This window comes from Melanotaenia boesemani, chromosome 3, assembly GCF_017639745.1.
Source record: "Melanotaenia boesemani isolate fMelBoe1 chromosome 3, fMelBoe1.pri, whole genome shotgun sequence".
NCBI classification, from domain to species: Eukaryota; Metazoa; Chordata; class Actinopteri; order Atheriniformes; family Melanotaeniidae; genus Melanotaenia; species Melanotaenia boesemani.
In genome coordinates this window covers 20,031,145-20,048,310 of record NC_055684.1, presented here as the reverse complement: position 1 = coordinate 20,048,310, position 17,166 = coordinate 20,031,145, and the positions used below count along the sequence as shown (strand labels likewise).

The following is a 17,166-nucleotide window of genomic DNA, read 5'->3' as shown; positions in this document are numbered from 1 at the left end:
TGAAGCTCTCTAATCCCACCCTCAAACTAGAATTACAGTTTTAGGATTGCAGCATGATGCTTTTGGCCGCTCTTTTAAAAGTAGTGCCACCTGAGCTGCTTTGGCATTTAGCTAATTGCACATGTAGGTTACTTAGTGTTCACCCCAGCATTTAAGAGGTAAGTGTATTTTCTTTCTTTCTTTCTTTTAAAGAATTTTCTTTTTTCACTGCAAGGCCTTTCTTTAGATTTTAAATGAGAAAATTAGAGAAACCATACTTAAATTACAGAAAAATTATTAAAAAAAAAAATCTGAAATCCACTTTAGACATCTGATAAAAAAAACAAACAAAGAAAACATGCTCAATCTTCCTGTAATATCAGACTAATGAACCTATAATATTTTATTAACGTCCTTTTAGACTGAGGTTGAAACTGAGAAGTGTCACCCTGTACTTGTCAGTCACGTTTTTGCTCAGGGTGCAACTGTCGACCCTTTCTTGCTGGGTGACACTAAACATGGAATGATGGCCGACCCCCTCAAAAAACATGCCTAGTTGTAATACAAGAAGACTGGGCATAAATTATTCACATAAACTTTCACAAAGTTGTTTAAGTGGCTTGAATTTTGATACTTGCTAAATTGAGGCTTGACCCAGGATTTGTGTATCTTTTAGTGAAGCATTTTCTTATGAATCGTCCCACATTTAACCATTTTATTTGTCAAAGTTCAGCTTAAAGAAAAAATAAGTCACATCAGAATGCAGTGTAAAATATTTATTTACACCAAACCTAACACATCTGGATATTTATGACCTACTCTTCAAGTCTGTTTCTTCATCCAAGTTTGAGTTGAAGGGATGACTGCAAACCTTCCTGAACAAAGAGGGCCTCCAGAGAGCAAGGATCCAACAAGTTGAAGTTCTGATCATTTGTATATTCAGAAATTATGAATAACAGCATGCACACACCCAATATCAACTTACAATAATGTTTTTTAGCAAACCAAAACATTCTAAAACAGCCTCTGTTCTTTTAACTTCACCTAAATGGGGGCTCCTGTAATGAGTTTTCCTACTGAAACGCTACTTCCAGTTGTTCATAGCATGTTTGAAAGGGAGGGTACAAAGCTTTCAATCGGGGAGCCCGACATGCCTGCTTAAAACCTGTGGTTCTGACTAAGTTTAAAAGTAAATAAATAAATAAATCATTATTTTTGATAGCAGATTCCCAGCCTCTGTAGTGAGAAAATCTTTGTTTGACTGTTCATCTGTTAGCAAAATTATGCTGGAACTGCCACAAAGGGCTTCAATAACAAAACTGTCTCAGCAGTGGTAACACGAGTAATGATCCAAACAATTATTATACAAGTAAATGAAAACATTGACTGAAAGACAAAAAGCAGAAGGTTAAATCAGCTTTACATTAATACCTTTGAAGTAACAATCTGCACAAATCAGTGACATCTAGTGGCCAAATTAAAGATGGCAGCCATCTTGTATGCAGTCCACCCAGAATCAGCTTTGGTATCACACCGAAGACCTTCATTTTTCATCAGAACTTTTCTTTTGGGGAAAACTGGCACTAGCGTTTTTGCCATTGGTTGTACTGAATTGGATTCCCCCTATCCATATTTTCATTTCTGCTGATAAGGCCGATTCACATTCCGCTGCCTTGTTTTGCATAATGTAAGCATGATTTTCCATTTCTCAGTTTCAAGCGTCTCACAACAATCATCCACAACCTCGAAATCCCCCACTTTCCTCAACATAGCTTCTCACAATATCCTTCTGCATGCCAGGTAATAGGAGTAGTCCATCCTAGGTTAATGACAATAAAATTATAACCTAATTAGTGGTTCAGCACAAATTGAAAACTAGTAATGTAATTTTAAATGATAGAAACCTAATGCAAATATTTTTTTACATAATTGTATGAAAGGTAACATTTGTAATACACTGTTTCAGGCTTCTATTTTTATTGATGGTACACAGTGAAAATCATAACAAATTTTTGACTTTTTTTGTTTGGCAACATTGTTAGCCTAAGGTTTCTTTGAAAATTTAGCTCTTTGAAGGATTTGTAAAGCCCATTATGGATTCAGCATCCTAAAATGAAGGTTTCATTTCCGATGCCAGGTTCTCCTAATTCTGAAAGATGCTGTTTATGAATTATCAAAATTCTGGCTTATGTTACCATGTTCTGCATGTTCATTTAATCTGGAAAAAAAGACAAAGACAGTCAATAGATTTGTTTTAGATAATTATTGTACAATATGTAAGCCTGTGGAAAAAAATACATTGAATAATGTGTAAGTTTGGAGATTTCCTGTTAGACTTACCTCTGACTGTGAGTTTAGTGGAACACTCTGCTCTTCCCAAAGTGTTTTCTGCAACAACTTTGTATTCTCCGGTGTCTTTAGATCCAACCCTCAATATTAGCAGAGAACAGACTCCACAGGTGTTGGAGATGAAGTAGTTAGTGTTGGTGTTTAGACTGATATTGTTGCGGAGCCATGTCACATGAGGTGTTGGATCTCCTTTTATAGCACAACTCATGTAACATTCATACCCTTGAGGAGCAGTATGTGTTTTCAGAGGGACAATGAATTTGGGAGGACACTGTAGATCACAGGCCTTTGTCTCCGGCATGTTCACAGTAAACTTTTCTGTAAGAAAGCAGATGAGCAGTTGACCAAGTTAGAACCGTTGGCGTCTTTCAATACTGGCCTAATGGTGGGACACAGTAATAATTGGGTAAATGCAGTACATTCTCATTGTACTAAATCCTTAACTTCTTCATAATCATACTCTAAAGCAACATAAACAAAAACTGTATTTCCAAGTATCAAATCCTCATGGATCATTTTTATAAGTGAACTGGATGTGAACATGACAGAGATAAGCAAAATATTTTGTAAGTTTTCTTGGATCAACACATCTGCTAAATTACTAAATGTAATGTTAGGAGACATATTGTTAATGTATTGACCAGGGTGTGTGTTGCAATTACAGGGGGATCCCGCTTCTTAGCCTACCTTCTAAGGTCTATTTAGGGGTTTTGGAGAGGAGGATCTGTTGGATAAGCAAACCTTGAATTGAAGAAGAGAGGTGTGGTTTTCATGCAAGCCATAGAACAGTGTACAGCTCTGCTCCGTCTTCAGGGTCTGAGCATGGGAGTTCACCTAACCAGTCTACATGTGCTCTGTGGGCTTGGAAAGGGCTTTTATTTTTTTATTTTATATTTAATTTCCTTTATATTTAATATTTATATGCTATTTTTATTTATTTTTTTATATTCTTTATCTGGATATTTGTTAAGTGTGTTCTGTATTTTGTGTTTAATTTTATTTTCATTCTGTTTCTTATTCTATAATCCTGTTGCAACACTGAAATTTTCCAGTCTGGGATCAATAAAACTTGTCAGATTATGATTCTGAGTTGACCTCATCTCCTGGGGCAACCTGTAGGTGTTCTCTGTGAGTATGAAGTACTGGAAGCTCTTTAGTGGCTGTTTGTTTCCTGCACTAAATGTATCAGAGCTGTGGACACAATGCTGGCAGTAAGTTGGATTTGTTGAGCTCTGCCAAAACTGCCCCTCGTTACCGATTCTGTTAAAAACTTTCATGGACAGAATTCCTTGGTTCAGAAGGTATTGAAGGGGTCCAGTTTGATGGCCTCAAGACTGGGTCTCTGCATTACATGGATGATGTAGTTCTGTTGATCTCCAATAGTCACTTCAGCAATTCATAGCAGAGTGGCTGGGATAAAAATCATCACCTCTAAACCCAAGACCATGGTCCTCAGCCGGAAAAGTGGAGTTCCCACTGCGGCTGGGAGTGAAATCCTGTCCCAAGAAGAGGAGATCAGCTGTCTCGGGGTCTTGTTCATGAGTGAGGGATGGAGAATGGAGCAAAAGATTGGCGAAAGTATCAGTGCTGTGTCAGCAGTGATGCAGACTCATTCGCTGCTTCATTCTGTAGTGAAGAAGGAGCTGAGCTGAAGGGGCGAAGCTCTCAATTTACCAGTTGAAGTATGTTCTTACCCTCATCTACGGTCACAATCTGTGGCTATTGACAGAAACTGTGAATTGTGAATACAAGCGGCTGGAATAGTTTCTTCTATAGTGTGGCTGGTTTCTCCCTTAGAGATAGGGTGAGAAGCTTAGTCTTCTTGGAGGGGCTCAGAGAAGAACTGTTGCTCCTCCACATTGAGAGGAGCCAGATGAGGTGGCCTCGGCATTTGGTTAGGATGGGTCACTGGAGGCTTCCTGGGTAAGTCTCACGGGGATCAAGCCCTTGGAAAGACCCAAGATATGCATGAGACTATGTCTCTCGGCTGGCCTGGGAATACTACTGGATCCCCCTGGGGAAGAGAAAAGTCTGGGAGTCTCTGCTTAGGCTACTGCCTTTGCAAAATGATCCCATATAAGTGGTAGAGAACAGATGGAGGGTACCAACAATTTTCTTACTGGCACACAACACGGTTTGGTGACTGAATAGATTACAGGATAAGCTCAAGAAATTTCTCTTGTTAAATTAAATACACTAAATTAGCTAGTGCAGTGTTTAAATATCTGCAATAGCACTGGATTAAGCAGGTAGAGAAAATGGATGGATGGACAATGATTTAACATTCACAATATATATATATATAAATTATGATTTATTCATTTGTACCTTTTTTGGAAGAAATTAGCCACTTCTGTGATTCAGAGGGTTTGGATGAACCCATGTCATTCTTTGCATAGACTCTGAACTGGTATTCCCGGCCTGGCATAATGTTGCATGCTGTGAATTTATTGTTGAAGATTCGATCTGCAACAGTGTGCCAGGATCTTTTGCTTGAATCACGTTTAGTCACCATGTAGTGTAGCCTGTCATCACGTTTCTCATCTGGAGATGGTGTCCATGAAATGGTCACTGTGCCAGGCACGTTTTCATCAGTCTCCACAGGACCTGGTGGCTTTGGCTCATCTAGAGTTTAAACACAAGTTTCTTTTTTTTTATTTTTATTGACTACAGTATATGAAGTAATGTTTAAGTACTGATATTGTACAGTAAAAAGAATCAGTATTTCATCAAACTCACCTGTGACTCTAATTTCAATGCTGAATGTTTCTTGGCCAACTATGTTCTTGACAATGATTGTATAAATTCCAGTATCTGATCGCTCAGCTGAAGGAATCAGAAGCTGGGACGTACCTTCAGCATTGCTAATGGTCACCTTTTTAGAAACTGGAACTCCATCTTTCAGCCAGGTTACCTCTGGCCAAGGGGAGGCCTGCAAAGAAGATGAAGGGATGGATTTGTAAAGATGTCTGACTGGTAAAACTGGTTTGAATTACGTCCTACATTACCTCAAAGTTAATGTTGAATCGTGCAGAATTTCCTGCTCTCACCACCATAAAACTTTTAATTTTGGCATCAGTGAAACGTGGCCTCACTGTGAAAAGAGGAGGGTGAAGTTGGTCATTGTCATGTATTAATTCAGTATGAATAAATATTATTTAAGAATAAATGCCAAAACAGAAAAGATAACAAAATTCAAAGATATTATTGTTACAATACTGCGTATTGTAATGCTGCACATATTTATTCTAAATATCCTGGAATAACATTTGTTTTTGATTGATTGTTATTAATAAAAAACGCAGAATTGCGTGCACATGCAAATACATTGCACGTGTTGTTTATGATTTGCAGGTGATCAACTAAGTTTATTGACGCAATTGATAAAAGGCACAAGCAGCATTATTCAAATGAGGATTTAGCGTTTGTTATGGCTTCACCATGGACATTTTAGAAGCAGAGCAGGAAGCTCGCAAAATTGAATTTTACTCAATGAAGATATAGATAAAAATGAAGATATAGAAAAGGCAAATAAAAATACTGCCGAAACAAAGACATCTAAACATCACTTCAATATGGAAGAGTATTTGCTAAACAGTAAATGCAGTTGGCAAAACCACAAAAACACCAGATGAGGTTAAGATGAGGTGTCAAGATATAAGACAAACTTGAAAAAAAAAAATAGCTGATAATAAAACCTAGGCAAATAAGACAGGTGGAGGCTGGCAAACGAGATGCCTCTGACTAGTAGTTGGCAATATGACACGTTAGAGCTGATTGTAGATCAGGTTATGTGGCAAAGCATAGTTTTTATTAACACAATAAAACTATAGGACATATTCCTCAAATAAATGTGCCTCCTGTGGCACTTTAAATTACACATGTGGTACGCGCTGTCCATGCTAACGGGGGCCCATTGCACCACACAGTAGCTGGTCAGTGCTGTATCTAGACGGTCATTAATGCCCTTAAAAGAGGGATGGAAGACGGGGTACAGGCGGTGATAAGGGCTCTCAATGCCAGCAGATCCAGAGCACAGAAGCAACAGCCCATCCTGCATAACATAGATTTCAACACATCAACACAGCCATATGTTTTAATAATCTTTGCCTTTGGCATTCCAAAAATATTTACACGATCAGAAAAAATATGGTCTCTCCATCACTTTTGATGTGTATATGCTGCCTACTTGCAGCATCTGCTCCTCCCAATATTTTGTGCTTTCTGGCAGAGACGCCCATATTGCATATTCATCACAGGCAAATGCATTGCACAGATTATTTGGTCCATTTAACAGACACAATCCTCAGTACGACCGGTTAGTAAATCAGCTGCAACATGTTTTTCCATGTGTTGTCAAGTTTGCACATGTTTTTATTAGGGCTGTCAAAAAGAACGCGTTAATGGCGGTAAATAATTAATTGTGTTAAAATTTTTAACACATTTAACACATGTGCAGCATCCGTCATTAATGACGGTGAGACATGGAGGTGTCTCGAAGCAATATGGAAAAAGGTGAGCTAGTTGGCTCTATGTTGGTGTTCGTCTCCTTTTCTCGTATTGAAGGTAGTTTGAGTCGGCAAAACCCAGCATCTAATTTGCACTTTACTGTGAACTACTGGGCTGAAGAGGGGAGCCGAAGTTTGTTAGCGACAAAATAAATTAAATTATAACTACTACAAGAAAAAGACCGGCAAATGTATTGGTCGCCATTGCTTGAGCAGATGATAAATTTAGTCGCAAAATGCAACTATTTGGCCGCAGTCTAGAGCCCTGTAATAGGTATGGTCTCTTTACCTCAGCCTGAATGGACCCAAAAAAAGTAATATATTGTACACACTGAAAATTCATCAATGATGACATTTGACAAAAGAAATGAAAAAGGGCCTACGACAGACATTTTTGTTTTGTGCCACCATATTTCAAGGTGTAAAGCACTTAGTCTCTTCTGGAAGTAAAGAAGACTGAAACATGACCACCAGTGAATAAGATGAAGCATCAATTTTCAATCAAGAAAAATTTGAAAACTGATTTTTTTCAAAGATTTAATGAACAAATGAGGAATGACTCATGATGTGGCTCATAAATGTGTTCATGCAGGATCATAGAAGATAATGGTCTATGTAGGGCAGTAAATGTTTTGTGGAAAAGCAAAAATGTCTATAATCATATTGTTTTACTAATATCTCACACTGCCAGGGCATAAAAATAACCTTTTTGTAGTTGTATTATTAATAATTACGCACAGTTTTGTGTATTTATTGTAAAAAATTTTATAATAATCTGACATAGATAAAATCATATTTTCCTTTGCTGAATATTTGTCTTTGGAGTTTAAAATCCCACCAGATTAACTGAAGCAGTGCATTAATTCAACAGTAAAATTAACCCTGAAAACAGAGATTTGCCTAGTAATTATGCATGAGGAATGTGTGGATATATACTATGTCTTTAAATGTATTTTTAGACTGCCTGTAATCCCTGTATTGATTGCACTAGTTTGATTTAAGTGTAAATTCACTTACCGGGAGGGGGCATAGCAAGAATGTAATTGTCCAGCTCCTGAGGCACTCCCTCACCTCCATCGTTAGTAGCAATGACTCTCACCCAGTACATGGCCATGGACTTCATGCCCTTTACCGTATATGAAGTCATGGTTATTGCATTAGAATTGCATCGATCCCAGTCAGTATTTTCTGCAGGTCTGATCTCCACAAAATATCCCTTGGCTTCATCTTCAACCCCTGCAATGTTCTTGGGTTTGTTCCAAGTCAGAGACAGGGTTGTGTAGGTAGAATCTGTCACTTTGAAGTCAGTGACTTTACCAGGAGGCTCTGTAACATGTAATTCAATGTCAGCTGTTATTATGTGGCACTAATACTTCATGCGTTCAAGTAATGACAGCACTGTCATAATATTTCGCTGCTGTCAGGAAAAAACCTCCTGTGTCCAAAATTCGTGATTTTTGTTTTCCTTCATAAATCACTACTGTTGGGCACCCTTTATGTCTGTCTGTTGTTTTACTAATATTTAACCAAAGATATATGATTAAAACACAATACAAAGTTTGATGACATTATGTCCAGTTATTACAAAACCATACAGATTTTTTCATTTTTTGAAAAATGACAGTTTTGGAGAAAGGAGGTTTGCGCCCGACAGCAGCGATTTGTAAATATCCACCTACTTTTAGGATCTCTGGCAAACACAAACTCAGATGATGAACTAAATTCACCCGCTCCAGAGTTATTGATTGCAGACACACGGAATTCATACTCCATTCCTTCAATTACGTCTTTGACAGCAAATCCTTTGCCTGTACAGGAAACGTCATTAGAAATCATTACATCTTCACCTGATGAGTTTTCATACCATGAAAATGATAGATGAATAATTGAGTAACCTTTGATCATATCATTTGGTGGGTTGACTGGACCCCAGAGATTGCTGCCCTTCTTGCGTTTCTCAAGGTTGTATCCCAGAATATTGGTTCCTCCAGTGTCAGCAGGGGAAGACCAGGTAAGGTTGATGCAGTCCTTGAAGGCACTTGCAACTTTTGGTGCAGATGGAGGTCCAGGGTAAGCTGTACACACAAAAGGCTGGGATTGATACCATAACTGGACTTCTTAAAACCTTCAAACTGCTTTTTTTAATAAAGTGATAGACAGTCTCGATGCACTACAGAGTTCTGCTAACGTTTAGTTGTACATCACTGGAATTTTTTTAAACAGTAAGACTACATTTTCAAACTAGGGATACCTAGATTAAAAAAAAATCTTTATCATATCTTTTAAAGCAGCAAGATGGAACAAGCATATTTGTGCCAGCATGATGGAGAGTGCTAATGTTGGGTAAAGCTAGCCTGTAGCCTTCTGCTGATGGTTTCAGTTCTAATTTGCCATTCTTACATGCTGTCTTGAAAGTGCTGACAAGAATTTACCTTTTGTACCGGCTTGAATGTCTTCCGTTTCCATCAGCTCACTGATTCCCATTTCAGTCTCCACTCTAATGCGATAGCAGTACCTCCTACCATGATCCACATCAGTGTCCCTGTACTTGGCTTCAGGACCAATCGGTCCCACCTTCTTCCAGGTGTTTCGGCCGACTTGTTGTCGTTCAAGAATATAGTTTAGGATCTTGCAGCCGCCACTGTCTTTGGGGGGTCTCCACTTGAAATCAATTGCAGATGAGCCAGCTTCAACAATCTCCAAAGGTCCCATTGGAGGAGTGGGTTTATCTGTAAAAAAAAGAGCATATAGAGCTGTAATCTGGATCATATACATAAACATATAATCCTCACACTTTGTCTCATACATACCCAGTATGATAAGCTGGCTGAAGGCCTCAGTAGTGCCAAACTCATTTTTGAGTTTAAACTTGATTTCACCACTGTCTTTGCGCTGCAGCTTGAGCAGGAGCAGACGACTGCTCCCCTCTGTATACTCAATCTTAATATTACTTTCTTCTGAAAGCTCTTCACCCTCAAGATACCACTGGACCTTAATCGGTTCCCGTCCAATAAAAGAGAGTTTGTAAGTTGCTTTGTGTCCTTTTTTCACAGTTACAGGTTTTTTAAATTCTTCCAGGTCTTCAGCATCAAATCTGGGTGGATCTGAAATAAATTAAAATAGATAGTTTAGGTAGTGTTGTGCTTTGCTTTGTAGTTAAACTAAATCAAATCCAGGGTAATAAGAAGTATTGTTTTTGAAAGTTATTGTGATAAAGTTTTTATGAGAAAATGTTTTTACCCTCAACAATAATCTCGGACTCCGTCTTCCGCCCATCTGCTTCAAATTTATATTTTCCAGCATATTCCTCTGTGACTTTGTGAATTTTCAGCCTGTGGAAACATCCATCTTTTGTAATAGTTAGTCCCTCATTTGATTGAATCTGGGAAAAAAACGGAAGCCCAAACATATCAGTGAGCTTTATTGTTTCCCTGCCATCAATATTTGTTTGCTAATGATTGCATTCAGACTCTAGGCTTACCTCAGCTCCATCTTTGTACCAGATTCCCACACAATCTTCCCTGCTCACTTTACACTCCAGCTCGGCTGCTTCTCCAATAATTGCTTTGCAGTCAGAAAGGCCAGCATGAAAATGAACTCCTGGGTCTGCGAAGTTATCAACCATCAAGTTAGTGAATGTCTGTGTCCCCCACAGCTTCCATTTACACATAAGATGGTTGTTTTTAACTGTTTTGATGTTTTTGCAGTTGTAAACTCACAGCCACAAAAATAAACACATTCTTGTATAGAAGAATGCATGTATGTCCTCCAAATGTGTACACACTTACCTCATGTATGATAGACCAACAATTCGCATCTTGTGTCTGCATTTATGTTGGTATTAAGCCTTATATTATTTAGTCATAGAAGGAATAAAAAAATAAATAAAATAAAAAAAAAACAGATTTCAAAAGAATGTAAATCAAGTTTGGAAGGGATGTATGAAAAGAGCATTTTGCATATATGTGTGTGTGTGTGTGTGTGTGTGTGTGTGTGTGTAAGCACTTGGTGAGCATGTCTTCTTTGTTAATGTAAATCTTAATTTGTCTTGTGTGGAAGTGACCCTCTTCAGTTTAACAGCTGAACTCTTGGCACTGCTCCTTAGAAAGTCTTCAGCTGCATCCATTTGCTTTTATTCACTTAGTCTTGACAGAAAGACAGGATGGTAAGATATGAAACCTCGCTGTCAGTACTGACAGTTCCTCGGTCATTTGAAGGATCCATTTTGTCTGATGTGAATTCAGTCTTCAGTGAAATGAAAAAAAGAAAAAAGAAAACTGGCTCAAAGAACAGTCATCCTCCAAGGTCAGCTCAAGCCATCCTTCTTCTCCCAGTTAAGCAAGAGTTCATCTACATGCTACAAGTGTTACAGTTGTTGTTTCAGGGGCACAGTCACCTCTGCTTCTCCTCATTTAAATTGTGTGCATCAGCGCACGACTCATCCTGAAGTAAGACTTAAAACAGCAAGCAAGAATGTTAACACAAATGCACACAGAGCACAGATGCAGGTAAACAACACACACTCAGTTTCCATACAAATACAGACGAAAGACACTGGTCGACACAAACAAACAGTAAGATTTCTGTTGATATCCAACCTGTAGGTCAAAGAAATACAGTTAAATAAAAAAATGCTGTTCTGTTATCTACAAACACATTTGATAGTTATATTGTATGCTATACACAGAAAAGCATGAATGCATCAAGTTTAACCAGCATCTGTATCAGTCACTCTCAAGGGTTAAAATTCACGCTCCAATCACTCTAAAAGGCCATTTGATCCAAGATGGATCAAATATAGCATTCTGCTCAGGGGTTACACACCTTTTCTGTTAACCCTCAGATCACTGGAAAAGTCATCTGTTCATGAAATGACTTTTTGCAGTGACGATGCCTCCCATGCAGCAATTAATGCAGCGCCCCGAAATCTTACCACTAACTGTCTCCTGGATCAATGGACCTTGCCGTGCACGGCCTGAACGTCTGCCAACTGCTGCTGGCTGACTCCCATCTGCACCCTCACCATTTTCCAGGGATTCATCACTGCCTGCTGCTGGCTTGGTGCCACTTTCACCCCTGGCATCTCTTCCTTCTCTGTTTTTTGCTTTTCAGTTTTAGGAGAAATCACCATAATTACCATCAATCCAGTGTTTCTCATTTGCTGTTGGATTTGCCTTACAAATAACATTAATGAAAACAGTAACAATGACAAATAAAATGTCAATTGCAGTGAGCATGAAAACAAGATAAAGAGTAGCAACAGAAACAACAAATATGAATCTGAATGCAAAAGATCAGGGTAGTGGAAAAGATGATACCCAACTCCATTGTTCTTCTGTGTCATAAACATTCTGTTATGACACTTCTTGTGTTCTTCAGTACAGCACATCACCCCAAATGAATGTTGGTTTGTCAACTTTTCCATGTGCAGACCCCTCAAACTTTTAAATTAATTAGTCAAAGAATTGATAACAGCATCAAGACGAACATGTTTACACACATAAAGGGCACACACATTATGCACGAAACACAAATATAGACGGATATCTATATTTATGTAAAAGATTAGAAAGAAGAGAATGTAGAGTTCTGCATAGCACATACATGCTTTACTTGTTTCTCAGGTATAGCACAAAAACAAAAAAATCAAATAAGCATGGAGGCTCAGTTTTGTTTTATTTTGCTCAAAATTGATCTTATAACTTTATACTTGAAACCAAGTGTTTCCAAGGTGGTGTGTATCAGTTGTATACTACCTTGGATTGGAGGCCCGAAACCTGCATCACTCGCAACAGTGGACACTGTGCTTCAGTTCACATAAGTGTTGCCAGCTTAGTGACTTTATCAGTAGATAAACTTGGACAATGCTTTTATTTTAAACACCACCCTGCAGCAGATCTTGTGTCTTTTTGAACAAATGAAAATACGGATCCCGCAAAAAGCAACGTGAGCAAAGCGTTACTCTAAGCTTGAGTGTTAGTCTGACACATCCTGCAGCATTAAGCTCTGTTGCCGAGATTTTACAAGACCTTTGTGGAATTTACACCCACCCAGGGAAATGTTTGCTAGTTCTACAGTTGGCTCAGCTTAGCACTGATGAGCTTTTGAAATAATTGATTGTGTAATTTGGTCAGTGTTACATACTATTTTTTTCTTTTCAATGCAAATTATCCTCAAATTATTTTTGTTGTTACTTTGTGCTATATAAATAATTCAAGAAGTTGTTAATTAAACTGAAGTCAGGAAGTGTTTACAGTTTCCTTTTCCAAAGTCATTTTCATTCTCAATGACTTTCGCAGTCAGTATTCTGTCTACAACATGCCACCTTTGACAGCTCTTACCAACAACAGGCTCTTCAACCTCCACATTATCTCTTTTTGGATGTTTTCCCTTTTTCCGAGATTTTTCTTGTAGATTTGAAGTCTCTTCATCAATGTTATCTCCTATTAGTAATGATAAATTGCAGTTTCATGCAGAATTGACTTATTTGACTGAATGTTGACACACTGTTTATTTTGTCGTATTATTGAAAAGCTCAGTTAAGAAAAGAAATAGTCGGATGAACGCGTTAAGAATGAAATCAACTTTTATCATTAATTTCAAAGTTGAAGCCGAAGACAAAAAGCTTAGACAAGAGAAATGAAGATCAAAATACAATAAAAGAAACAGATAAGAATTCTCTCTGTTTTTGTTTATATGTTGTATGTACTGTATGTATGTTGTAAGTATGTTAACACATATCACAGTATAAATTAATTTCTTACCTATTACTGTATCTGGAACCAGCGGACCAGCTCTCACTCGTTTCTTGCGTTTCCCTCCTTTTCCTTCTTCTCCTCCTTCTTCTCCCTCACCTCCCTCTTCTCCTTCTCCCCCCTCGCCTCCTTCTCCTTCTCCCTTTCCTCCTTCTCCTCCCTTTCCCCCCTTTCCTGCCTCTCGTCCCTCTCCTTCTCCCCCAATTTCTTCATCAGAATCCTCAAATGAATCATATTCCTCGTCATCCTCAAAATCTTCCAAATCTTCACCTCCAACACCTCCTTCTCCACCAGCTCCTCCAATTCCTGCAGCCCCACCTGCAACCCCAGGTGCAATACCACCTTTAACTCCAGCTCCAGCACCACTCCCACCCTCTCCTCCTCCTACACCTCCACCTGTGCCTGCACCTGTACCTGCACCACCACCTGCGCCTGCACCACCACCTGCGCCTGCACCTGCACCAATACCCGCACCACCACCAGCGCCACCACCTGTACCTGCACCACCACTTGTGCCTGCACCTGCACCAATACCCGCACCACCACCAGCGCCACTACCTGCACCTGCACCTGCGCCACCACCAGCACCACCTGCAGTGCCAGCTTCAGCTCCTTCACCCCCTGCCCCAGTGCCACCACCTGCACCAGCAACACCTCCAGCACCAGCTGCAGCAGAGTCTGCTGCACCGGCGGCACCAGCTGCTTTTTTCTTCACTCTCCTTGCAGCTCCATCCTTGCCAGCTGCAGCCCTCTTTGCCTTTGCAGCAGCCTTAGCTGCAGCTTTTGCCTCAGCTTCTGCTTTTTTAGCTGCTTCTTCTTCCAGTCGAGCAGCTGCTGCTGCAACTTCTTTCTCTATTTGAGCTTTCTTGGCAATTTCCATTTTTTCTTCCATTTCTTTCTGATATTTTTCTTGCTGTTCCTTTGCTATTCTCAAAAGTTCTTCATCATCACTGGCTCCAGCGATGGTAGTTTTGCGACTTGCCTTCTTTGACTTTTTTGAAGGATCTTTGTCAGCTATGAAGAATAACATTGTGAATGTGGTTAAAAAAATCAAACTTTAGATTTGTTTCATAGTGTGAGTGTTCTCAAAGATAAATAAAAATTAATGACATTTCCTACCTTCCACTATGAGCCAGGCATTGCAAGATTTGATTCCTGCCACAGCGGCATAAATACCACCATCCAAAGGCAGGCAGTCCCGCACAATCAACTTGTGGATGAGGTTATCATCAGACACGATTATTTCATGTTTCTCGCTGTTTGATAGCAGAGCATTTTTGCCATACCATTTGATCTCACTCATTGGTGCAGTTAAGACACATTGAAAGAGCGCATCCTCTCGTTCTTCTGCCTTGACCTCTTTTATTTTAACAGCAAAGTCAACTTCAGGAACTGCAGGGTTTTAAAAGAACATGAGAGATAAAGAGCCGTTTAATGTTTATGTCTTTTATCCATCCTATACATTTTCTAAATTATTTTCTGTAGAGTCGCAAGAATAAGAAAAAAAAAGAAAAACAAAGGTCATTTTGCCATGGCATTCATGTTCACCATAATTAAATTTAAAAAATATCTGATTTACTTAGATCTCATTTGTTTAAGAAAACATACCTTTAAAATCCGTGGAGAACACATTGACCCCCTCAACGTCCACCGAATAGAGTCCAGCATCATCTTTCCCCAATTTTTTAATTGTGAAAACATATTTTTTCCCGACTTGTTTCAAACTATGCTTCATTCCATCAATCTCCTCTTTGTTGAATGGAACCATTACACCATCCTGCAGAATTTAAGGACATATTAAAATTTTTGTAATGAACTGAAATACTTTATTCACCTTTTTATTTTCTTTTTAAATGGCTTTTCCTCACCTTGTACAGGAAAATTTTGCTTGCTGGATCCTTAAGGTCTATGTCAAGCTCAATTGTTGCACAGTCATCGTCTTTCACCTCAATGGGCTTTAGTGTCCTGATGTGTGTGATGAACTATTGCAGAACCAAACAGATAAAAAAAAAAAAAGCTGTTAAAGAAAAAAAGTAGACTGACACAACAGGAAGTGCTGAAGAATTTCCTGTGGAAAATCAATACCTGGGCAATCTCCTCCTCTCGCTCCTTCTTCATTTCAATAAGTCTTTTCAGCATGCCGCGGAAGTCGGTGATACCGTACTCCAGACAGATCTTCTCATAGTCCTTCTTGTCTGCGCTAAGAAGGATTTCCCAGACCTTTTCGTCTGTTTCCATTGGCTTTTGCTCACGTGTTCCATCTGGATTACTGTAAAATTAGAAACTCCAAAGCTTCACTAAAACAACTGCTGTGATAATAAACGTCACACTGGATCCACTGGAATATTGCTAAACGTTTAATTCACACATTTACAGTGTTTTACTTACCGTTTTTTAAGTTTTTTTCTTAATTCTGTTACATCTGAGGAACCATAATAAAAGATAAGAGTCCACAAGTAAATATTTATGTACACATTGTCTTTTGCTATAGTACTCAAAAGAATAGGCCTTTGTAACTTTATTACATAAAAATGATTATTAAAGCTCCATTAAACGAAAGTATGAACAGTATTAAAATTTAAAGGTTTAAAAATCAATGTCTCACCCCTCTCAAAGAGTATTCTTTATGGGAAAAATTTCAATACAATGTCTCGATAATGATGTTTAAACCAAAAAAAAAAAAGAAAGAAGCCAAGAAACTGTAAGTTATCTCTCCAAACCACAAGACAACTTCTTATTCTTTAAAGACTTTGCCAAAGAGATGCAGGCCTGTTCAGTGCAAGCCCACACTAACATTGGTGTTATATAACTCATGCACTGTGACAGGCAGCTTTTCTAAATATTTTGGATCCATGAAGAAAATCTCAGACTAGAATTAGAAAGAGAAAAATAGCTAAGCATGATCCCGGGGTCTTAGAGAAATCATCAGCTGATTATCAACTCCTCAGGAAAATCTTAACTGTAGCTATTTTTAATCACATAGAATATTTTCCAGCACATTTTGGAGTCAGATGGTAACTAGAAAACTCACCTTCTGTTTGTATCTTTTGAAGTTCTTTTGCTTTAGAGAATCCAACTGTGAACAATCAGTAAAAAAAATTTTTTTTTTTTTTTTTTGTTTTCATGTAAACTAACTCAACATAAATATACTGCACTATCGTGAAGATAATTCACATAACTGTTATCATCCACATTTGAGAGAGACTGATTCAGATAATGATACAAATCCTACCCTCAATAACATTCAGGACAACGGTGCAAATAGCTCTCCCGTATTCATTTGTTGCAAAACACTTGTAGGTGTCGGCATCGTCTGGAGCCACCTTTGGGAGCTAATGAAACACAAACAGTTATTGCAGCTTTATTGTACTAATTCTACATTCAATGACCGCCACTTCTTTTTTTGCATTTTGTGCTTTTGTTAAACTTACCTCCAGGGTATGTTCATGAGATGCCTCGTCGTATTTTTGCTCACACAATGAAGGGTGAAAAAGTATTTCACCATTTGCTCTGCTCCATGTTACAGTAGGAGTTGGCTCCCCCACCACAATGGCTTTAAAGACTGCATATTTACC

The 17,166-nt window shown here is 38.6% G+C and overlaps 1 protein-coding gene across 1 annotated transcript; it reads right to left on the bottom strand.

Annotated features, from left to right (window-relative positions):
* Nucleotides 1-747: 747 nt before the first annotated feature.
* Nucleotides 748-16,843, bottom strand: LOC121635079 (immunoglobulin-like and fibronectin type III domain-containing protein 1). Its single transcript, XM_041978141.1, has 19 exons — nucleotides 16,824-16,843; nucleotides 16,623-16,667; nucleotides 15,980-16,013; nucleotides 15,677-15,860; nucleotides 15,460-15,573; nucleotides 15,200-15,368; nucleotides 14,711-14,983; nucleotides 10,318-10,442; nucleotides 10,077-10,218; nucleotides 9,647-9,940; nucleotides 9,269-9,565; nucleotides 8,732-8,911; nucleotides 8,516-8,644; nucleotides 7,854-8,162; nucleotides 5,337-5,422; nucleotides 5,068-5,260; nucleotides 4,657-4,953; nucleotides 2,320-2,646; nucleotides 748-2,197 (listed from the first exon to the last, which is right to left on the bottom strand). The coding sequence occupies exons 4-19, from the start codon at nucleotides 15,827-15,829 to the stop codon at nucleotides 2,193-2,195; spliced, it is 3,093 nt and encodes a 1,030-aa protein (XP_041834075.1). The 5' UTR covers nucleotides 15,830-15,860; nucleotides 15,980-16,013; nucleotides 16,623-16,667; nucleotides 16,824-16,843; the 3' UTR covers nucleotides 748-2,192.
* Nucleotides 16,844-17,166: the final 323 nt, after the last annotated feature.

Coding starts and splice junctions, on each gene's coding strand:
- LOC121635079 (XM_041978141.1), bottom strand. CDS start 15,829: ATGGAAACAGACGAAAAGGTCTGGGAAATCCTTCTTAGCGCAGACAAG. Junction 8,912..9,268: donor CATTCAAGCCGGTACAAAAG/GTAAATTCTTGT, acceptor TTGTGTGTACAG/CTTACCCTGGACCTCCATCT. Junction 5,261..5,336: donor GATTCAACATTAACTTTGAG/GTAATGTAGGAC, acceptor TCTTCTTTGCAG/GCCTCCCCTTGGCCAGAGGT.